This window comes from Ranitomeya variabilis, chromosome 6 (genome assembly GCF_051348905.1).
Source record: "Ranitomeya variabilis isolate aRanVar5 chromosome 6, aRanVar5.hap1, whole genome shotgun sequence".
Classification (NCBI taxonomy): Eukaryota; Metazoa; Chordata; class Amphibia; order Anura; family Dendrobatidae; genus Ranitomeya; species Ranitomeya variabilis.
In genome coordinates, this window is record NC_135237.1 from 326,683,188 (window position 1) to 326,707,999 (window position 24,812).

The 24,812-nt window shown below is 45.8% G+C and overlaps 1 protein-coding gene across 3 annotated transcripts in view; it reads left to right on the plus strand.

Moving 5' to 3' along the window:
- Positions 1-24,812, plus strand: part of NQO2 (N-ribosyldihydronicotinamide:quinone dehydrogenase 2) — a 162,089-nt gene that overhangs the window by 122,927 nt on the left and 14,350 nt on the right. For 2 of the 3 annotated variants that reach the window (XM_077269785.1, XM_077269784.1), the window contains exon 4: positions 18,230-18,343. The exons of the other annotated variant lie outside the window; for it this stretch is intronic. In XM_077269785.1, coding sequence (XP_077125900.1) covers positions 18,230-18,343 — 114 coding nt within the window. The remainder of the gene's footprint in view (positions 1-18,229; positions 18,344-24,812) is intronic. 3 annotated transcript variants of the gene reach the window in all.

The window sequence follows — 24,812 nt, forward strand, 5'->3', positions numbered from 1 at the left end:
GCAGAATGACCAAAAACCAGCTATTCATGAATTTCTTTTGGGGGAGGCGTTTATACCGTTCCGCGTTTGGTAAAATTGATAAAGCAGTTTTATTCTTCGGGTCAGTACGATTACAGCGATACCTCATTTATATTATTTTTTATGTTTTGGCGCTTTTATACGATAAAAACTATTTTATGGAAAAAATAATTATTTTTGCATCGCTTTATTCTCAGGACTATAACTTTTTTATTATTTTGCTGATCATGCTGTATGGCGGCTCGTTATTTGTGGGACAAGATGACGCTTTCAGCGGTACCATGGTTATTTATATCTGTCTTTTTGATCGCGTGTTATTCCACTTTTTGTTCGGCGGTATGATAATAAAGCGTTGTTTTTTGCCTCGTTTTTTTTTTTTTTTTCTTACGGTGTTTACTGAAGGGGTTAACTAGTGGGCCAGTTTTATAGGTCGGGTCGTTACGGACGCGGCGATACTAAATATATGTACTTTTATTGTTTTTTTTTTATTATTTAGATAAAGAAATGTATTTATGGGAATAATATTTTTTTTTTGTCATTATTTTGGAATATTTTTTTTATTTTTTTTTACACATTTGGAAAATTTTTTTTTTACTTTTTTACTTTGCCCCAGGGGGGGACAATACAGATCGGTGATCTGCCAGTTTGCATAGCACTCTGACAGATCACCGATCTGAGAGAAGTGCAGGCTGCTTCACAGTGCCTGCTCTGAGCAGGCTTCTGTTCTGTGAAGCCACCTCCCTCCCTGCAGGACCCGGATCCGCGGCCATCTTGGATCCGGGTCTGGAGCAGGCAGGGAGGGAGGTAAGACCCTCGCAGCAACGCGATCACATCGCGTTGCTGCGGGGGGCTCAGGGAAGCCCGCAGGGAGCCCCCTCCCTGCGCGATGCTTCCCTGCACCGCCGGCACATCGCGATCATGTTTGATCGCGGTGTGCCGGGGGTTAATGTGCCGGGAGCGGTCCGTGACCGCTCCTGGCACATAGTGCCGGATGTCAGCTGCGATAGGCAGCTGACACCCGGCCGCGATCGGCCGCACTCCCCCCGTGAGCGCCGCCGATCACGCTGGACGTACTATCCCGTCCGTGGTCATGGGGGCCCACCCCACCTCAACGGGATAGTACGTCCGATGTCAGAAAGGGGTTAATCCTAGGACACTTAGGTTGTAAATTATGGGGATGCTGATGGTGGATGTAGTGCAGGGTGGATGGCGCAGTAAATAAATGTGAGGACAAAGTGTGGTGCAGTTTCCAATGCTTTACTCCCAGTTCTTAGTTGCCCCACCTGGGGTGCTGTGTCTTCCAGGTTTGTGGTCCAGCCAGCTCTCAAGCAATTTGGGTGCACTTTCCAGAACCCTCTTTCATATGTCCTTTCCTGGCCGTCTCTCCTGCCCTCTTCGCCTCTCCTGCCCTGCGCCTGCCACACAGTGTCCCAAGCCAGCAGCCGCAGATCTTGTCGGACGGACGGTGTGCGCTGAATCCCCCTGGATCCTATTTGGCTGCCTTTTCAGCAAATGTGTGCAGATGTGGCTGTGGCACATACAGATACCACAGCCTCCGGTTAGCTAGCTGAGTCCTTAGTCTCTCTACTAGAATGGGGCCGGTCCCCTGACTGTGACCTGGTCCCGCCCCCACCACGCCGGCGGATACAAGCCCCATGGATGGATCTCTCACTATCCGTGCCCCTTCTATCCTTCTGGGAGCTTCCTTCTGCTTCTCCCTCTCACTTCTCTCTTCTGTCTGTCAGGAGCTGCAGACCCTCACGTCTGCTCAGCTCCACTTCTCTCTCTATCTCCCTCTAGCCCCCTCTGACAGGGAGCTCCCTCTCAGCACATCTTCCTGCTCCTCTATCCTCTCCCAATCTGGCTAACTTTCCCTCCTAATTAGCTCCTCTCCTACTCTACCTACTGCTAGAGCGTGGCTGATCACGGCCAGGTGTCAGCTAATTCTCACAGTTGACACCAGGCACTAAGTGCCTGGAGCGGTCACGGACCCCCCCCCCCCCCCCCCCGAAAAACTGATGATCGCAGCATTCTGGAGACAGCAGAGGGGCTGACATTGGATCAGAGACCCCGCGGCATGCCGCGGGGTCCCGATCGCTGCCATGGAGACCCAATGTCGTCATGATGACATCCGGGTCTCAGGCCTGAGAGACATCCTGTCATGAGCAGTGATGACCAGGAAGTCTCTCAGGCAGTAGCGTAGCTACTGGGGGGGAAGAGGGGGCCATCGCCCCGGGCCCTGTCACATGAAGCGGCCCACTGGGAGCCAGGGCCACTTCTGTGAGGAGGCAGAACACCACATAGGAGCAGAGCAGTATAATGTCTGCTCCCCTCTGACGGAGACTCTGCAGGCTGCTAGCACAGTGGCCGGCTGCAGTCTCCCTCCTGCAGTGAATGGTTTCGCCCCTCAGACCTGATGATGAAGCTTTTCCTGGCTGCAGTTTTCTTCACTCTGTGCACGCTGGGATTCGCTCAGGCACGCTGGGTCCTAGTGCCCACAGTCAGCTTGCATTTCACTCACACTTCCTGCTCCTGCCTGCAGTGCAAACGTTATCAGTAAGTGCTGGGGATGGAACATTATAGGTTTATTCAATTCAGGTATGTCACTGAGACCGTTGGGGTATTGTGGGGGCTGAAAGTGAGTGAGGGGGGACAGGGTACTGAGGGGTAAATGTAAGACCATGGGGGTATTGTGAGGGCAGAAGGTGGGTGAGGTGGGACAGGGCACTGAGGGGTGAATGTGAGATGATGGGGGCATTGGGGCTGAAGTGGGGGAGGGGGGACAGGTCACTGGGGGCTGAATATTATAATGTTTAGTTATGATATTATATGTACTCCATCACAGGTAATATTTGCTGTCTGGGGAGGCTGGAGATGGGGGGGGGGGGGGGGTAGGGGGGTTTTGATGTGCACCACCTGGGTCTTTTATGAGTATTAGTATAAGGAGCCGTATACAGTAACCAAGAGCTGCATCACATTTACAGCACCACTCCAGCATTATTTTTTATTTCACTGCTGGAGCGGTGCTGAAAATCCCCGTCCCCTGCCCTCTGTCTGATACTCACCTTCTGGCGTTTTCATCTGTTTTTGTCTCCGCTCGGCTCCGTCTCCTGCAGTTTGTGGCCTGTCTGCTGCTCCAGTGTTTCATGGAGCAGCGCAGAGGTCACTAATCGATGTGAGTCTATGGGAGCCTCGTTCTGGCCTCTTTCTCACTCTCAGGCTATGTGCACACGGTGCGGATTCGCAGCAGTTTTCCATCTGGTTTACAGTGCCATGTAAACCTATGGAAAACCAAATCCGCAGTGCACATGGTGCGGAAAATACTGCGCGGAAACGCTGCGTTGTATTTTCCGCAGCATGTCAATTCTTTTTGCGGATTAGCAGCGTTTTACACCTGCTCCTGTATAGGAATCCGCAGGTGAAATCAGCACAAAAACACAGGAAATCCGCGGTAAATCCGCACACGAATCCGCAACAAGTGCACATAGCCTCATAGTCTTACATTGAGCGCTTGTGACATAGCTTCTAACTTCTGGCCAGTCAGAAGCTGCGCTCACAAGTTTGAGCTGTGGGACTGCAGCAGTGCCACAAAATAGTGATTACGCCGGAGGATGAGTAAATGACCGGGGCATCCAAATCATGACAGGGAGCTGTGAGTCCATCATACTGTGTATATGGGAGCTGCGGGCCCATCATACTGTGTATACGGGAGCTGCGGGTCCATCAGACAGTGTATACGGGAGCTGTAAGTCCATCATACTGTTTGTACGGGAGCTGCAGGACCATCAGACAGTGTATAAGGGAGCTGCTGGCCCATCACACTGTGTATAAGGGAGCTGCTGGCCCATCACACTGTGTATAAGGGAGCTGCGGGCCAATCACACTGTGTATAAGGGAGCTGCAGGCCCATCATACTGTGTATAAGGGAGCTGCAGGCCCATCATACTGTGTATAAGGGAGCTGCAAGCCCATCATACTGTGTATAAGGGAGCTACGAGCCCATCATACTGTATATAAAGGAGCTGCGGGCCCATCATACTGTGTATAAGGGAGCTGCGGGCCCATCATACTGTGTATAAGGGAGCTATGGGCCCATCATACTGTGTATAAGGGAGCTGCGGGCCCATCATACTGTGTATAAGGGAGCTGCAGGCCAATCATACTGTGTATAAGGGAGCTGCGGGCCCATCATACTGTGTATAAGGGAGCTGCGGGCCCATCATACTGTGTATAAGGGAGCTGCGGGCCCATCATACTGTGTATAAGGGAGCTGCGGGCCAATCATAATGTGTATAAGGGAGCTGCGGGCCAATCATACTGTGTATAAGGGAGCTGCGGTCCAATCATACTGTGTATAAGGGAGCTGCGGGCCCATCATACTGTGTATAAGGGAGCTACGGGCCCATCATACTGTGTATAAGGGAGCTGCGGGCCCATCATACTGTGTATAAGGGAGCTGCGGGCCCATCATACTGTGTATAAGGGAGCTGCGGGCCCATCATACTGTGTATAAGGGAGCTGTGGGCCCATCATACTGTGTATAAGGGAGCTGCGGGCCCATCATACTGTGTATAAGGGAGCTGTGGGCCCATCATACTGTGTATACGGTAGCTGCGGGCCCATCATACTGTGTATAAGGGAGCTACGAGCCCATCATACTGTGTATAAGGGAGCTGCGGGCCAATCATACTGTGTATAAGGAAGCTGTGGGCCCATCATACTGTGTATAAGGAAGCTGTGGGCTAATCATACTGTGTATATGGGAGCTGCAGGCCCATCATACTGTGTATAAGGGAGCTGCAGGCCCATCATACTGTGTATAGGGAACTGTGAAGGCATATTGTGCATATGGGAGCTGTTGGCCCATTACACTGTATATAGGGGAGCTCTGGGAGGCATTATACTTTCTATAGTGGAGTTCTGTCAGCATTATACTGTGTATAGGGGAGCATTGGGCTCATACTATCTATAGGGGAGCAGTGGGCTCATACTCTGTAGAGGGGAGCAGTGGGAACATCATACTGTGTAAAGAGGAGCAGTGAGAACATCATACTGTGTATAGGGGAGCTGTGGGGGCCTTAGACTGTGTATAGGGAAGTTTTAAGCTCACCATACTGTGTATAATGGAGCAGTACATGGGGGAACTTAGGGGACATTATTAAATGTTAAGTGGGCACTTAGGCATCGTTGTTATAGGGGCACTCAGAGTATTGTGACCATCAAAGTTGCATATGGTCACAATATGGCGGTAAAGTCAACGTTCGTTTTTGTATATAGATTTATTTTCAATAACAGTGCGGTCATATTCTGAGGTTCCCCTATATTCACAATTAGAGTGCGCAACCGTAGCTGTAATCAGGGTTAGCTGGTTAGGGGCCCACTCAGATGTTTCGCCCCCCTAAGTTGAAACCCTAGCTACGCCTCTGCTCTCAGGTCAGTGTAATAGAAGCTGCAGCACTGACAGCTTCTATAGCATGCAGATCTGCATGCTATAGAAGCAATCAGCCTGCACAAAATGATTGTCCCATAGTGGGACAAAGTGTAAAACTTTGAATGAAATAAAAAACATTTTTTAAAAAAGAATTGTAAAAATATAAAAAATAATAAGAATAAAAAAATCAATATTCATTTGATCACTAAATAAATATTTGAATAAAAAAAATTCTAAACAATAAAAGTACATACCGTATATACTCGAGTATAAGCCAAGAATTTCAGCCCATTTTTTTAGGCTGAAGTTGCCCCTCTCGGCTTATACTGGAGTCATTCCCAGGGGTCGGTAGGGAAGGGGGAGCGGCAGCTGTCTAATAATACTCACCTGCTCCTGGCGCGGTCCCTGCAGGTCCCTGGTTCTTCGGGCGCTGACAGCTTCTTACTGTATTGAGTGGTCACATGGTACTGCTCATTACAGTAATGAATATGGACCCGACTCCACTCCCATAGGGGTGGAGCCACATATTCATTACTGTAATGAGTGGTACCATGGGCCTGAGCGACGAGAGGTGAGTATGTGATTTATTTTTTTTTTTATCGCAGCAACAGCATATGGGGCAAATATCTCTATGGAGCATCTTATAGGGCCATGTCCAGCATTATATGGGGGCAAATATCTCTATGGAGAATCTTATGGGGCCATGTGCAGCATTATATGGGGGCAAATGTGTCTATGGAGCATCTTATGGGGCCATAATCAGCATTTGTGCAGCATTATATGCAGGCAAATATCTCTATGGATCATCTTATGGGGTCATAATCAGCATTTGTGCAGCATTATATGGGGCAAATGTGTCTATGGAGCATCTTATGGGGCCATAATCAGCATTTCTGCAGCATTATATGGGGCAAATGTCTGTATGGAGCATCTTATGGGGTCATAATCAACATTTGTGCAGCATTATATGGGGTATATTTTAATATGGAGCATCTTATGGGGCCCATCATAAACTGTATGGAGCATTATATGGGACTCCTGATTCAATATGGATATTCAAAAACACTTAAAGGGAACCTATCACCCCGTTTTTTAAAGATTAGATAAAAATAGTGTGAAATAGGGGCAGAGCTGGGCTTTACATTAGTGCCTTTTTGGTGACTTTACACCCCCGTTAGGCTGCCGAAATACCTTTGTGAAGTGGCCGTTTTGTCCTGTCACTCAAGTTGGTCAGGTCGGATGGGCGTGGTCACAGCGCTGTTTGTCCCCCAGGATCCTGCTCATCATTACGTTGGTGGCGTAGTGGTGTGCGCATGTCCAGCAGGCGAATCCACTGCCCAGGAGATGAATAACAGCGCGGTCTTCGCTATTCAGCCGTTTACCGGTGGGCGCGGCCACAGGAAAGATGGCCATCTTTCCTGTGGCCGCGCCTGCGCAGATGGAGCGCTCTGCTGCCCGGGGCTTCAGGAAAATGGCCGCCGCGATCTCCATCTGCGCACGCGCGGAATCCCGCGGCCATTTTCCTGAAGCCCCGGGCAGCAGAGCGCTCCACCTGCGCAGGCGCGGCCACAGGAAAGATGGCCGCGCCCACCGGTAAACGGCTGAATAGCGAAGACCGCGCTGTTATTCATCTCCTGGGCAGTGGATTCGCCTGCTGGACATGCGCACACCACTACGCCACCAACGTAATGATGAGCAGGATCCTGGGGGACAAACAGCGCTGTGACCACGCCCATCCGACCTGACCAACTTGAGTGACAGGACAAAACGGCCACTTCACAAAGGTATTTCGGCAGCCTAACGGGGGTGTAAAGGCACCAAAAAGGCACTAATGTAAAGCCCAGCTCTGCCCCTATTTCACACTATTTTTATCTAATCTTTAAAAAACGGGGTGATAGGTTCCCTTTAAACTACTGATATCTCAATTAATTTTACTTTTATTGGTATATATTTTTATTTTTGACATTTACCGGTAGCTGCTGCATTTTCTACCCTAGGGCTTACTGTATACTCGAGTCATTAAGTTTTCCCAGTTTTTTTTTGTGGCAAAATTAGGGGTCTCGGCTTATACGCAGGTCAGCTTATACTCGAGTATATACGGTATATTTGATATTGCCGCATCCGTAATGACCCGACCGATAAAACTGTCCCACTAGTTAACCCCTTTAGTGAACCCCATAAAAAACAAGGCAAAATCCAATGCTTTATCATCATAACACGCAATAAAAAAGATGTATATAAATAAACATGGTACCCCTGAAAATGTCATCTTGTCCTGCAAAAAACGAGCCACAATACAGCGTCATCAGCGGAAAAATAAAAATATTATAGCTCTCAGAATAATTATAATAAACCGCCAAAACATAACAAATGATATAAATGAGGTATCGCTGTAATCGTACTGACCCAAAGAATAAAACTGCTTTATCAATTTTACCACAAGGGGAACGGTGTAAATGCCCCCCCAAAAGAAATTCATGAATTGCTCATTGCTCATTCTGTCTCCCAAAAATCATAATAAAAAGCGATCAAAAAATGTTATGTTCCCGAAAATGGTACCAATAAAAACATCAACTAGTCCCGCAAAAAACAAGACCTCAAATGACTCTGTGGGCCAAAATATGGAAAAATTATAGCTCTCAAAATGTGGTGATGCAAAAATGATTTTTTGCAATAAAAAGCGTCTTTCAGTGTGTGACAGCTGCCAAACATAAAAACCCGCTATAAATAGTAAATCAAACCCCCCTTCATCACCCTTTTAGATAGGGAAAATAATAAAATAAAAAAATGTATTTATTTCAATTTTCCCATTAGGGTTAGGGCTAAAGTTAGGGTTAGGGTTGGGGCTAAAGTTAGGGTTAGGGTTGGGGATAAAGTTAGGGTTAGGCTACTTTCACACTAGCATTTTTCTGCAGACGTCGAAATGCGTCGTTTTGTGGAAAAAACGCATCCTGCAAAATGTCCTGCAGGATGCCTTTTTTTCCCCATAGACTTGTATTGGCGACGCTTTGCGACGGATTGTCATACGTCGTGTATGTCATACGACGGATGCGTCGAAATTTAGCGCCACGTCGTCTGGAAAAAACGTAGATTGTAACGTTTTTTGTCTCCGCCTAAAAAACATGTCGCGACGCATCCTGCGGCATGCGTCGTTGGCTACAATGGAAGCCTATGGACGCAGGATCCATCGAGACACGTCATACGACTCAATGCAGCGCTGCAATACGTTTTTTTACACTGAGCATGCTCAGATTCAGGATTTTGTTGCCAATTGGCCAGACACTCCCAAATCTATATAAACCATAAACCTGGCCTGGGCCTTCAACCCCACATATGCCAGCAAAAACCCTACATGGAAGAAGCCTGCCATCAAGACTCCAGCCTGCCATCAAGACTCCAGCCTGCCACAAAAGACTCCAGCCTGCCACAAAAGACTCCAGCCTGCCAGCAAGCCTCCAGAGTGCCAGCAAGACTTCTGTCTGCCAGCAAGACTCCGGCCTGCCAGCTAGACTCCTGCCACACCCAGACTACAGCCACCATAGAGCCAGTGTGAGTATTGCCATTTTTGTGTGCGTCTGTGTGCATGTCTGTGTGTGCGTGTGCATTTATGTCTGTATGACGCACTGACTACAGCAAGAGCTAAAATTTTGATTTTCCTCAAACAGTTCTGCACTTGTCAGCCAGATGTCCATTGTCAGTTGCGGTATGTACTCCTGCTGCAAAGTATCCCAGATAGCCCGACAGGTCTCTTTCACTATTCCGGAAATTGTAGAAATTCCAAGCCGGAATTGATAATGGAGTGAAGTCAGGGATTCACCCGTAGCAAGGAAGCTGTGAAAAAAAAAAAAAATGTTAGAAAAAATTGCACAGACCAACAACATTTTAAATTTTTTTTTCCATGTTAAGGTTTCAATAAATGGCACTGTGGAAATTTTAGTTCTGATGGGACGCACAATAAAAACTGCATGAAACAGGTGTAAAACAGTGTAATGGCCACAAACAATAAAAAAAAAAGCATGCTGCAGAAAATGCAACGCAATGTTTCAGCGCATTATTTTCTGCAGCATGTTACATGACATTAAATATGAGCAATGACATAAAAAAAAGAGGCTTACCGCAGGGTCACCATCAGCCGCTCCGCCGGTGTGATGGCAAGCCTCATCCGTGTGTTCTGCCTTTGGATGACATCCCCAAGTTTTTCCAGCAAATAATCAAAATGCTCCTGCCTCATCCGTACATAATTGAAAAATTTGTCTGGGTTCTGCCGCAACTCCAGGTAGAGTGGACTGGACACCCCTGGTCATCCGCAGTTCATTTATAGGATGTATCCATAGTCGTCTCCGTCGACGTTGCTGCAGAAGCATCCTCCGTCTTTCTGCTGCCGCCTCCTTCTCCCGCACTATAATATCCAGCCGATTTGTCTCAAATATCACACCAGTTACCACACTCGCAATCCTACCAAGTACTCCTTCCATCTCTGCCACTAATCTAAACCCTTTCAAAGATGGGCTGTAAAAACAGTCAGTATATAGTTTTCCATATTTTCCAGTAGCCAATCAAAGTTGGGAGACTCCCATTTTAAAAACGGATCCGTCGTAAAAACGGATAGTAAAAACGGATGCAACGGATGCAACGCATACAGTATTTCGATGGAACCGTTTAGCGGATTTGCGATGGATCTGTCGAAATGCTGTATGCGTTGCATCCGTTTTTCACTATTTTTGACGCATCCGTTTTTTCCTTAAAACGACGCATTAAGACGTCTGCAGAAAAACGCTAGTGTGAAAGTAGCCTTAGGGTTGGGGCTAAAGTTAGGGTTAGAATTAGGGTTGGGGCTAGAGTTGGGGTTAGGGTTTGGATTAGGATTAGGGTTGGTATTAGGGTTAAGGTTGGGATTAGGGTTAGGGTTGAGATTAGGGTTGGGGTTGGGATTAGGGTTAAGTGTGTGTTAGGGTTAGGGCTGTGGTTAGGGTTAGCGTTGGGATTAGGGTTAGGGGTGTGTTGGGGTTAGGGTTGGAGTTAGAATTGGGGGTTTTACACTGTTTAGGCACATCATGGGCACTCCAAATGCGACATGGCGTCTGATCTCAATTCCAGCCAATTCTGTGTTGAAAAAGTCAAACGGTGCTCCTTCCCTTCCGAGCTCTGCCATGTGCCCAAACAGTGGTTTACCCCCACATATGGGGTATTAGCGTACGCAGGACACATTGCACAAAACTTTTGGGGTCCAATTTCTCCTGTTACCCTTGGGAAAATAACAATTTCTGGGTGAAAATATTATTTTTGTGGAAACAATCTGATTTTTTATTTTCACGGCTCTACGTTATAAACTTCTGTGAAGCACTTGGGGGTTCAAAGTGCTCACCACACATCTAGATAAGTTCCTTATGTGGTCTACTTTCCAAAATGGTGTCACTTGTGGGAGGTTTCTACTATTTAGGCACATCAGGGGCTCTCCAAACACGACATGGCGTCCGATCTCATTTCCAGCCAATTTTGCATTGAAAAGTCAAACGGCGCTCCTTCCCTTCCGAGATCTGCCATGCGCCCAAACAGTGGTACACATATGGGGTATCAATGCGCTCAGGACAAATTGCACAACAACTTTTGGGGTTCAATTTCTCCTGTTACCCTTGGTATAATAAAACAAATTGGATCTGAAGCAAATTTTTGGTAAAAAAAAAAAAAAGTGAAAAGTTGTTTTTTTTTACACATTCCAAAAATTCCTGTGAAGCACCTGAAGGGTTAATGTAGCGCCCCCACTGCCGCAGGGCCGAGGGGTACCCGGTACCGGGCCTCTGAGTCTCTGCTCTGGGGTTGTCACGGTGGCTAGGCCCGGTCCGTGACCCTGCTGAGGGGCGTACAGTAAATGATGGTTGTGGATGGTGGTGGTGGTGCAGTGCAGTAAGTAACGAGGACACCAGGTTGCAGTCTCTTTACCTCTTTACTGAAGGTCTCTGGGTCCTCAGTCCGGAATACGGTTCACCAGGCTGCGCAAGTCCGGCCGGTCCAATGGCACCTCCAGAGTTCTCTTTGCAGGTGGAAATCTGTGCCTACCTGCTAGCGCTATGTGTTGTGGTCCTTCCCTGCTGTGCTTACGGAAAGTCCCCACAACTGTTGTGTCTGTTTCTTAAGTTCCCTCACAACTCGATTAGATGATGTTCTGCTAATCTTCCGTCCCTCCCTGATGTTACGGTTAGGACGGCACCCGTATGACGGGTAGGCTCGGAGCTCTTCCGAGACCCTAGAGTCGCCCCTCTCCACAAGTTGCCCCCCAAGACTGCATAGGTGATTTAGGTGAGACAGCCCGCCTATGACTGACTGTCCTGCCGTTGGTTTGAAGTATTGCCTGAAGCTGAATATAGTAATACTTCCTCGGCGTTCCGGCTGCCGGTTGTGCGCCTCAGTAGGATGTTGCCTCGGTCTTACAGCACGACTCCTACTGGTATTTCTTCTTCTTGCTTTGATCTCGTTTCTCACTCAGCACAATATATCTCGCTTCTGATCCTTTCTTAGGGCACCGCCGCTATGCTGAGCAGGCATGGTCCCGTGACGTTCCTTCTTGTAGCCAGGCCTCTGTCAGGGTCCCAAACCTGACAGGGACCCTACCGAATCTTCCCCCACGACACCCTCTGCCACCAGGTGTTGTCTGGTCCAACCCAGTCAGCTTTCTCTCCTAACTTCCTGCCTGACCCCCAGTTTACCCACAGTGGTGAGGAGTGGCCTAATAAATATCACCCTTAGCTCCCCCTGGAGGCCCGACTGTGAAATGTATTGGTGTATGTGATACCTGGTCAGATGAACTCCTTCAGTGCCATCAGACGTACCATAGCCCCCCTTAGCGGCGGAGCCACAGTACTGCAACGATCAGGACTCTGGGGCGCTGCACTCCCCCCCGGTTAAATCCAGTACTCCGGGACTGGGAAGAAAACAACAATACATGTCAGCAAAAAGACATACAATTTTTGTGAGTGCAATAACAATAAGCATATTTGAACAGAGCTTCCCTTTATGGGAGGTGAGGACACTTAAACGTTACAAACATGGTTAAATACTTTTAAATAACTTTTCTATAAATAACTCTTCTTACCCAACCGGGTATTCTACTAAGTGCAAAATTTTTAAACATTAATTCAACATTGCCTTTAAGGATGTACACTCTAAATCCACTAAAGACCTTCTTATAACACATTATAAGGCTTGAGCAACTGTGCTACATCCTCCTACTTTACATCTGCAGGACCCCCTGTCCTAACGGCTCCAGACCTACTGCCTCTCCTTTCTATCACAGGACCGCTCCTTTCTGCCCGAGCCTTCTGTCCTTCCACTACTACACAGTATAGAACATGTTTTTCTTTCAGTTTGAGATCACTGAGCCATCTCTATATGGCTCCTAAGAGGACTCACCACTAACCCCTACGGGTTCACTTCCTGTCCTCATCCTTCCATTAACATTATTGAACATTTCTTACAATCAACTAGTTGGATACATATAACTTTTACACGTGAGCATCATCATCATTTTCTTTTTGTCAAGACATTATTGCCATCTATCTGTCTTAAAGCAATACCATTCTTTAAGTGCAACAAGTGAACATCCCCTTTAAGAGGGGATCCAGTCTGTATGAGGTAGCACATCTTCTCAAGCTACCAGTCCGTACTCAGCAAAGGCTCCGGTGCGGTATCTTCGCAAAGAGTCCTTTAAGTAAAACCAGTAGGGAGCACCTTTAAGAAGGTGCAAACTATTTACAAGCAGTTTGTATCATGCACTGTTCATGATTGCGGCAGTTCTTGGTAACGGAACAAAAGGTAGAAAAACAAACCAAACAGCAGAAACAATAGGGATCCCGGGTCAACAAAGCGATCCCTTTAAGAGTTAACCCTGGACGGGTTTAGCAGCAACATGGTGAAAACAGTTAACTTATTTACAGTCATTAAAACTTATTTACTACTCAATTTCTGGCAGCCCCCACCGAGGCTTTACCTGGCAGGTGGCTTTCTGCGGCCCGGACAGGCTGAACTCCAAGTCCACTCCCGCGGCCAGGTGTACCCCGTGGGTTCGGGTCTTCTGCACGACCAGGTCGTGCGCTGCTATGAGGGTCTGTGTGGGTCGATGGATAATGCTGGCAGCGGCGGCGGCGGCAGCAGCGGCTTCAGCGGCGAGCTCCTCCCCCTCGGTTCGGGATACCGCCAGAACGGCGGTGCAGCGCTGCAAATCCCGGGCCCACCAGCTGCTCCCCTTTAGGTGCCGGCGATATGTGACCACATCCCCCGGCTTCATGAAGGACTTGGCGCCGTCTCCGCACAGGCAGGGCTCCACTTCATCCCGGGTGATGCGGACTCTCAGGGCTGTCCCAATCTCCTGCACGAAGCCCTTTCCTGTCTGGGGCAGGTAAGCAATCACGACGCCCCACTTCGGCAGGGAGCCCTCCAGCAGCTCACCACGCGCCTCCCATTCCACTTCTTGCTGGAACTCCGCAATTAGGTGATTCCTGTACTCCCCCCAAGGGAAGGGCTCCATGTCTGGCCCCCCCGGTTCTTTGGGAGCAGGCGGCAGGAATGCTGGAGCGCCAGTGGCCGCAGCGGCGGCCGGGTCTGGTGCAGAGGTGAGGCGATCTCCCTGGGGGTCGCGGCACTCAGTACCGCTACCTGGGGTGACTCCTCCAGCGTCACTCCTTTCCCCTGAGGGGGGCACACGAGCTGGGGACTGTGCAGGCAAAGGGTGCCCCATCGACAGCTCCCACGGATCCAGATCCTCCAGCGGGGGCATATCCGAATAATCCTCCGGTGACGGGGGTCGATGCAGGGCCATCCTTTTCTGCAGGCCTTCTCCAGTCTCCAGTCCCACCTCATCTGAGTCATAGTTTCGTTTCTTCGGTCTCCGCCCGCCATAGAAGATCAGGAGGCGGATCTTCCCTGTTGACGGGCCCGCCCTTAGGATGCAACAATATTTAGACTGGGCGGCCATGGTCCTTCGCGCTCTTCAGCTTGTCTACGCCTACTCCACGCCCCTCTTCTTCTCCTGCGCTCTCCTCAGCGCTGCAATGGCGGCGGATTTTGGCGGTAAATGGCACAGCACAGTCCTTGCAATAAAGTACAGCCCAAGCACAGTAAATCACAGTTCCAAGGCACACATGACCTGATTCTTCAGGCTTAAGTAGATCCTGTTCGTGACGCCAAGTTTGTAGCGCCCCCACTGCCGCAGGGCCGAGGGGTACCCGGTACCGGGCCTCTGAGTCTCTGCTCTGGGGTTGTCACGGTGGCTAGGCCCGGTCCGTGACCCTGCTGAGGGGCATACAGTAAATGATGGTTGTGGATGGTGGTGGTGGTGCGGTGCAGTAAATAACGAGGACACCAGGTTGCAGTCTCTTTACCTCTTTACTGAAGGTCTCTGGGTCCTCAGTCCGGAATACGGTTCACCAGGCTGCGCAAGTCCGGCCGGTCCAATGGCACCTCCAGAGTTCTCTTTGCAGGTGGAAATCTGTGCCTACCTGCTAGCGCTATGTGTTGTGGTCCTTCCCTGCTGTGCTTACGGAAAGTCCCCACAACTGTTGTGTCTGTTTCTTAAGTTCCCTCACAACTCGATTAGATTATGTTCTGCTAATCTTCCGTCCCTCCCTGATGTTACGGTTAGGACGGCACCCGTATGACGGGTAGGCTCGGAGCTCTTCCGAGACCCTAGAGTCGCCCCTCTCCACAAGTTGCCCCCCAAGACTGCATAGGTGATTTAGGTGAGACAGCCCGCCTATGACTGACTGTCCTGCCGTTGGTTTGAAGTATTGCCTGAAGCTGAATATAGTAATACTTCCTCGGCGTTCCGGCTGCCGGTTGTGCGCCTCAGTAGGATGTTGCCTCGGTCTTACAGCACGACTCCTACTGGTATTTCTCCTTCTTGCTTTGATCTCGTTTCTCACTCACAATATATCTCGCTTCTGATCCTTTCTTAGGGCACCGCCGCTATGCTGAGCAGGCACGGTCCCGTGACGTTCCTTCTTGTAGCCAGGCCTCTGTCAGGGTCCCAAACCTGACAGGGACCCTACCGAATCTTCCCCCACGACACCCTCTGCCACCAGGTGTTGTCTGGTCCAACCCAGTCAGCTTTCTCTCCTAACTTCCTGCCTGACCCCCAGTTTACCCACAGTGGTGAGGAGTGGCCTAATAAATAGCACCCTTAGCTCCCCCTGGAGGCCCGACTGTGAAATGTATTGGTGTATGTGATACCTGGTCAGATGAACTCCTTCAGTGCCATCAGACGTACCATAGCCCCCCTTAGCGGCAGAGCCACAGTACTGCAACGACCAGGACTCTGGGGCGCTGCATTAATAAACGTCTTGAATCTGTTTTTGAGCACCTTTGAGGGGTGCAGTTTTTAGAGTGGTGCTACTTTTGGGTTTTTTCTATCATATAGACCCCTCAAAGTGACTCCAAACGTGATGTGGTCCCTAAAAAAAACAAATGGTGTTGTAAAAATAAGAAATCACTGGTCAACTTTTAACCCATATACCTTCCAAACAAAAAAAAAACTTTGGTTCCAAAATTGTGCTGATGTAAAGTAGACATGTGGGAAATATTACTTATTAAGTATTTTGTGTGACATATCTCTGATTTAAGGACATGAAAATTCAAAGTTGGAAAATTGCAAAATTTTCAAAATTTTTGCCAAATTTCCATTTTTTCACACATAAACGCAGGTAATATGAAAGAAATTTTACCACTATCATGAAGTACTATATGTCACGAGAAAATAGTGTCAGAATCACCAGGATCCATGGAAGCGGTCCAGAGTTATTACCTCATAAAGGAAAGTGGTCAGAATTGTAAAAATTGGCCTGGTCATTAACATGCAAACCACCCTTGGGGGTAAAGGGGTTAAGCATTAGTGATGAGTGATAGGTTGCCTGGTTGCTAGGGAATCCCCACATGTACTTATGCTGGCTAACAGATGTAAATCATTCAGCTGCGTCAAGAAAAACTAAATCTCCGAGCACTAAAAAATACTCGGAGGACCCCCGAGCATGCTCGAGAAATCTCAAGTAACAAGTATATTCGCTCATCACTATTAAGCATGATGAAAAATACATACATATTGTGGTCAATGGGAACAAAATTTTACAAAAAAAAACTACATCCAAATCGTACATCATTTTGAAACAAATGACACAGGTCCCAAAATTGTCAAAAAGCAATATATGTCTGCAATGAAAAATAGCACAAAACCCATGAGGATTGCTGTCTTCAGGAAAAAGAAAAAATAGCAAACCTGGAACATGTAAACTGTCACAACTCTGTTGTCGGGTTTTCCGGGACCATGGGCTCCTTCCCTGTCTCTAACACTAGGGGCCCCCTAGCTCACCCTGCTTCCCGGATTACTTCTGGTGGTGAAGACGCCAGGGCCACGTACCTTGCCTTAGCTCCTGAATCTGCCCTCAGTCTGTACCCTTCCCCCACCCAGGGAAGAGTGGAGTAATAGTGTACCGTAATACACTAACCAGACTACTAAGGTAATGCGAACAGGGATAAAGAAAAATAACAAACATATTCACATGGACAACAGAGGAGTGCACCGGAGAGTGGAGGATGAGGGTAAGCCAAAGTAGGAGAAGAAAGGGAGTTATCACACACTCAAACCCTAGCAACAATCACAGAAAAAGCCACCAAATGCCTTCTCCAATAACCAACAACAACCTCCAGCCATTCAGCATAAGCTAACTCTGACAATGCAGAAGATGGGAGTGGCTAATGGTAAACAGCTAAGCCTTAATGCAGGAAAGCTTCCAGGAGCCCTCAACTGAGTAGATTAATCCCTGCACTGCTGAAATAAACCTGTACCATTTAATATGAAGGTGAAGTGCTTCTATTCAGTGCAGGAGTAGGAGAAATCAGTCACTGCGGTCTTCTGGATCCTCTCTGTCGCTGTAAACTCGTGACATAAACTGTTCCCAGCAAGGAAACTAGAAGAGAATCTTAGGCTGTACTAGAAAGGACCAATGTGGAATTGATACATAAGTATGGATTTTTTATTTTATACTTAGTAGAGATAAGCAAATACATTTGCCATGTTCGTATTCCGTGGCCAATAATTGCTATCCCTGCTTAGTGCCTCCTAAATTTTGTCATCCACAACTTCTCTTTTGATTAGCAAGCCTGGTGCAATATCGTGGGTGTATCTCCTTAGCATACTTTTTCAGCCTTTCTAAAAAAAAATCATTGCAACTGTATTGTTATGCTAATTTTTGTGCTATTTTTTAATTTTATACACTTATATTTTCAAGTCCTATAGCGATGACAATGGAGAAGAGACCAGAAAAATGACATACTACGAGCAGGGTGCCAAAAGTGGCCAGTGGCTGCTATCATTTTAATCTTGCTGTTCCCCAGAGTATTTTTTTTTTGTTTTTATTTTTGAATCCGCAATACAATTGCAGATATATAGGTCTCTTTATGTAGTGAGCCCAACATGCTAAATTTTATTCTTTACCAAGGGGGTGTTGCTCACAGGGTAATAATGCAAAGCAGTCTACAGACATGCCCCCAAAGAGTCCTGTAAGTCACTCCCCTTGTAACACAATAAAATAACAGTAAATGAAAAAGCATATATCTCTGGAACCTTATCGATCTTCTTAAAAAAAAGTCAGGCCCAGAAATTAAAAAAAAAAAACAAGAAACAGAAAGTAATTTTTTTATGATTCACTAAATACTTTCAAGTAACCACCTGCCTTTGAAAAATTCAGCATAACACGGCGTGAATCCAGCCTTAATGTACCTATTTATTTTCCTTAGTTTCCTTTATACTGGTTTAGCTTCCCTGCAATCATGAAGGGCTGGATAGATCGATGCTTCGTTCAAGGCTTTGCTTTCAACTTCCCAGGCTGTTATGAAACTGGATTACTTAAGGTATGTTGTACCACTACGATTATGTTGAATGACAAAATATAGGGGACGATAAAACAAACTGTTTATGTCAAAAAAGTATCGAAAAATATTTTAAAAAGTTGCAACATTTTTACGCAATGCAGAGTTGTGCAAATATTTGGTGAGTTTGGTTTGATGCAGCTCCACCAAAATGGATGAAGCTGGGAAGGAGCCAGGGTGGGATGGGAGGTGGCTGCTCTTGCTTGTCAAATTCAGTAAAAGTGTAGGTGTTTCTTACACCAAAAATCTTGCTACGTTCCGTAACTGGATTAACATTCCTGGCAAGGTAGAGAAGCACTACAGTGATAAGAAGTGCCAAATTAATTAAATGACGTACCGCTTAATGAATTTGGGGCTTTTTATTCCTGCATGCCCCTCATTAAGACTGGAGTATGAAACGCTACTGAATAGGGGCCACAGTGTTTATAATCTTTGTAAAAATAGTAAAACAGTGTTAACATTGTGGTAGATCAGCTCACTCGGCTGCTTCACGAGGTAGTCACAGGAATGCTTTACAATTACATTTTTAACTGGTTTATTAAACCAGGCGTCATAAACCAGTGCAACCAAAATACATAGACATATTCAGTCTTCTTGGCATTAAGAAAAAGAATAGCACTCACCATAATCCTTATAAGGCCGGTTTCACACGTCAGTGGCTCCGGTACGTGAGGTGACAGTTTCCTCACGTACCGGAGACACTGACACACGTAGACCCATAAAAATCAATGCATCTGTTCAGATGTCATTGATTTTTTGCGGACCGTGTCTCCGTGTGCCAAACACGGAGACATGTCAGTGTTCGTGGGAGCGCACGGATTACATGGACCCAATAGAGTCAATGGGTCCGTGTAAAACACGGACCTCACACGGACATTCTCCGTCTGGGGTCCGTGTGCGTGCAGGAGACAGCGCTACAGTAAGCGCTGTCCCCCCCACATGGTGCTGAAGCCGCCATTCATATGTTCCCTGCAGCAGCGTTTGCTGCAGAGAAAATATGAATAATAGTGTTTAAAATAAAGATCTATGTGTCCGCCGCCCCCCCACCCCCTGTGCGCCCCCCCGCTGGTCAGAAAATACTTACCCGGGTCCCCCGTCGGCTGTCGCTCCTTCCTGGTCTGGCCGTGGCTTACTGTATGCGGTCACGTGGGGCCGCTCATTTACAATCATGAATAGTCGGCTCCGCCCCTATTGGAGGTGGAGCCACATATTCATGAGTGTAATCGACCGCATACAGTAGAGAAGCCGCGGCCAGACCAGGAAGGAGCGACAGCCGACGGGGGACCCGGGTAAGTATTTTCTGACCAGCGGGGGGGCGCACAGGGGGTGGGGGGGCTGCGGACACATAGATCTTTATTTTAAACACTATTATTCATATTTTCTCTGCAGCAAACGCTGCTGCAGGGAACATATGAATCGCGGCTTCAGCACGATGCAGAGTGGGTACCACACGCTCCGTGTGGTACCCACTCGCCATACGGGCGGCACACGTGTGCCCCTCGTATGGCCTACGTGAGTTCCCAGGCACACGGACACGGATAACTCCGGTACCGATTTATTCCGGTACCGGAATTATCTGGACGTGTGGGACAGCCCTAACTGCGAGGATCCTGCACAGGAAACAGATTTCAGCTGTGTTTAGCAAGAGCCCAGTACTGGAGGTCCACTCCCCTCCAGAGTACACAGATCACTGAATGAGCGGAAAAGTCTCCACAATTAGCTTCTGGGCCACACCCTGAGGTGGAGATATGGTGAACAGCCTCCCACCCACTCTTCAGATGTTCCCTAAAACCCAGTACTTCGTATGCTGGAGCATTTTCCCAGATTCACATCACTGAGGCTAACATCCTGAGTAACACGTATCTCCCATCTAGTATTTTACTAGTAACTTTCTCACAACGTGTACAGTGAGAAAAATGGACTGCTTTAAAGTCAACCTGTCAGCACAGAATGACTGTGTAAAGCTTCTCAGTGAACCATTGGTGTGGCCAAACATTTAAGTGCACCTTCACACCAATTTGTTTTGTTTTCCCTCTATACCAGTGGTGTCAAACTGCATTCCTCGAGGGCTGCCAACAGGTCATGTTTTCAGGATTTCCTTGTATTGCACAGGTGATAATTTAATCACCTGCACAGAATGATTCCAGCTCCTTGTGGAATGCTAAGGAAATCCTGAAAACATGACCTGTTGGCGGCCCTCGAGGAATGCAGTTTGACACCTCTGCTCTATACACACCCCACTTCTTCGACAGCTGTGACTTTATAGACACAGAGAAGGGCGGAGATGGGAAGGTGCACTTTAAGTGATTGCCCTTGCCAAGGGTGCACTATTTGATCTGAACAGTCATTTTGTGCTGACAAATTCTTTTTAAGGGCTCACTCACACTGCCGTATATTTTCTCGTGCAAGAGAATCAGGCCGATTATACTAATGACACTCAGATCTGTCAGAGTTTGCATGCTGCGATTCTTTTCTCATGTCAAATCTACACTGCCCCATAGTATAACATTGGGCCAAATGCTATACGATAAAATATCGTATACCACTCAGTCAGTGTAAGGGAATCCTAACACTACCATTTGTAGACTAGCCTTAATGAAGGGTGCTGGAGTAAGATGCACCAAATTCATTAACCCCATAGTGACAGTTAACATAAGTTTACATCGGGAAGGGGTTCCCGCAAATGACATAAATTTACGTCATGTCAATCATGCGAGCACAGGAGCAGTGCCAGCATGATTGCCGCCAGGAGCTTGGCTTAAAGCAAACGCCCTAAATGCCATGATCGATAGCGATTGCAGCAATTAGAAGGAAGGGGGAAGGAGGGAACCATTCAGGTCACCAAGCTATGGTAAGCCGATCAGACCATGCTCAGAGCATGGTCCAAGAGGCTTCTGTCACTGCAGCACTGACAGGTATAATGCATTGCAATGCACCTGTGATCAGACTAATTAAATTTAAAGTCCCACAGAGGGACGTAAAATGTAACAAAAGGAGTTACAAAAATTGTAAAAAAAATATTTACAAAAATCATAAAATAAAAAAAATATTAAGCCAATAAATACTGTAGGTATATTTATGTTAAAAAAAAGCGCACATATTTGGTATATCGCTGTGTTTCTAATGACCCGGCCTATAAAACTGTCACGCTATTTAACCCCTTCATACTGACAAAAAATGGAATAAAACACTATCAAAAAGACTAATGTAAATAAAAATGGTATCACTGAAAATTTTCCTTTTTTGTGGTTTCATTTTTTCATCCCCTTCTTCCAAGACCGATAACTTTTTTATTTTTATGTCTTGTTTTTTGTGGGAAGAGTTGCAGTGTTATCATTCAATGTACTAAAAAATCTAAAAAAAATTAGTATGGAGTACGGAAAGAATGCCCCCAAAAAATGTAACTGCACAATTGTGTTTTGGAGATTTGTCTTCTTTGAGAAAAATTACTTGCGCTCGTATGAACATTATTCTCCAGGTCAAGACAATTACAGTGATTCCAAACTTGTATCGTTTTTTTTTTTATTTTAAAGGGCCACTGTCACCCCCTCCATTATAAAACGCTTTATTGAGGGAATAACAGAAGCAAAAACTAAAAGAGCCACCTTGTTAGAATGCAGCATTACTGCTGCACAAGGTGGCTCTTTTAGTTTATAACGGCTGGAGGGGGTGACAGTGGCCCTTTAAGTGGTGAAAAAAATATTAAATTTGTAAAAAAATTACTAGTTTTCAAAATTTGTGATATTTTCATTTTTGAGTTAATGGAGCTGCATGATGGCTAATTTTTTACATGAAAAATTAACATCATCATTCATTAAAAACATTTTGGGGTAGATACAAGTTTTGATTGCTACTGGTTGCACCTTTTCATATTTGTGGCTAAAAAAACGCAATTGTGAAGTTTCAGGGTTTGTTTTCTCATTATGCCACTTACCAATTGGTTTAATAAATTTTATATTTTGATAGAACTGACTTTTACAGACACAGCAATACCATAGATGTGTATATTTTTTAATTGTTCCAATTTCTTTATTTTTATTGGGAAAAGGAGATTGTTTCTATTTTATACTTATATTTTTTCTGTGATTAAAAACATTTTTTTAACTTTTACTTTTTAACATCTTTTTGACCTTTGACGTATGGATACGTCATGGCAATTTTGTGCGCACAGAGGCTCTGCACGCGAGCGGTTATCAGCTGATTCAGTGCCTGACTCTTTAAACCCCTGAATACTGCGATTGCTAGTGGTTGCAGCAATTGCAGCCATGCAGAGGGAGGGAGCCCCCTCTGCACTGCGATCGGTGTCATCGCGAGGGCCCGATCATTGCCATTGTAACCCACCCAGGTCACCCGGCACTAGCAAGTTAGTTAGTTAATTCGCAGTGCATTTTCTAACTAACATGTCTGAAGGACTGACAGTTCTAATGCATTGCTATGCTCGTTCATTGCAATGCATTAGAACTGCGATCACACTGCTGAAAGTGAAAGTCCCATAGAGGGGACTTAGTAAAAAAGTAGAAAAAAAAATTGTAAAAACATAATTTAAAGAAATGACCAAATTATAATAGAAAAAAAAAACACACACACACATATATATATATATATATATATATATATATATATATTGTACCAATAAATAAGTATTTTTCGGGAAAAAAAAGTACACATATTTGGTATCGCCATGTCCAGAATGATCCGACCTAAAAAATTATGCCACCAATAAAACGCGATAAGAAAAGAATATAAATAAAAATGATATAGCTGAAAACCTCATCTTGTCCAGCAAAAAAGCAATCCATCATATAGCTCAATCAGCAGAAAAAAGTTATAGCTCTCAGAATAAGGTGATCCAAAAATATATTCTTTCAATAAAATAGTTTATATTGCGTAAAAGCGCCAAAACACAAAAAAAACTATCTAAATGTAGTATTGCTGTAATCGTGCTGACCCACGGGATAAAGCCGTCTTATCAATTTTACTAGATGTGGAACGGCATTTAAAAAATAAATCCTAAATTGTTGATGCTTGTTCATTCTGCCTCACAATACTTGGAATAGAAAGCAATCAAAAAATGACACAAGCCCAAAAATGGTACCAATAAAAACATTTACTTGTTCAAAAAACAAGCGGTCACATGACTCTGTCAGCAAAAGTATGGAAAAATTATGGCTCTCAAAATATGGCAATGCTAGTTTTTGAAAAAAAAAATCATCTTTTACTGTGTGACAGCAACCAAACATAAAAAAACCTATAAATCTGGTATCCCTGTAATTGCACGGACCAAAAGAATAAAGTAATCTAATCACTTATACTGCATGAGGAACGGCGTAAAAAATAAATAAAACCAATACTTCACCTGCTATTGATTTGTTTAATCAGCCTCCCAAAGATCGCATTAATATTCTGTGCATATTTATCCTGTGCTCTACGCTAAGCGCTTACAACGGGGTTTTCCTTGTAGCCCTCTGAAAAATGTGATTCAAACAGAAGCCTTGTTGAAAGATTCCCTATAATGAAACAGATGGAGGCAATGTGGATGCCATCTGGAGGCACTGTGGGTGTCGTTCATATTTTTTAGGTGTGCATAAAAGTGCCATTGCCACAGTTTTGTATACATCTGTAAAGAAGGAAACCACTGAACAGAGGGCAGAAAGAGATCATAGTAACTCTGCTGCCTTATTATAGCGAATGGATCCCTCAGGGGTTTCATATGAATCACATCACTTAGAGATTTAGATGGAAACCCCGATGTAAGTGTTCAGCGTAGAGCGCCAGATAAATGTGATACCAAATGTTATGTTCCTAACAAAAGCTCCAAATCAAACCACAAAAAAAGGAAGTCGCCATCAGGATCGTTATCTGTCAATGGAAATATTGGGGCTTCCATGTTACTAGTAGTACAAAGAATCTGGAAGAGCAAAATGGCTTCTCCTCCAGAAAAGAAATCCAGGAAATTCTGAGCTCTCAAATCCAAATGTCCCTCTCCCTTCTGAGCCCCACAGTGTACCTAAACCATATTTAGCTTCAACCTGTTTGGCATTTTTGAAGTGATGAAAGTTCGTGTAATTTACAAGTGCGTGCCTCCAGAAGCATGAGCTTCTGGTCACTATAATTGTCAGAACACCTGTAGAAAAACTCCCAAAGGGGTATAATTTCCAAAATGAGGTCACTTGAAGGTGTATTCTACTCTTCTAGCACTTAGGGGCTCTGTATATGGAGTCAGCAAATTATTCTAAGAAAATCTGCATTCCAGGAGGCAAATAGTGCTTCGTCCATCCTGAGTCTCGCCGTATGGCTAAGCAATACTGTACAGACACCTATTGGGTATTTCTATATAACAGAAATTGTGGGTCAAATTTTGGTGCAATTTTTACCTATTTCCCAGTGTAAAAATGTAAAATCTGGGGTTAAACTAAATTTTGTTGGTAAAGATGTAATTATTTTTTTCTTC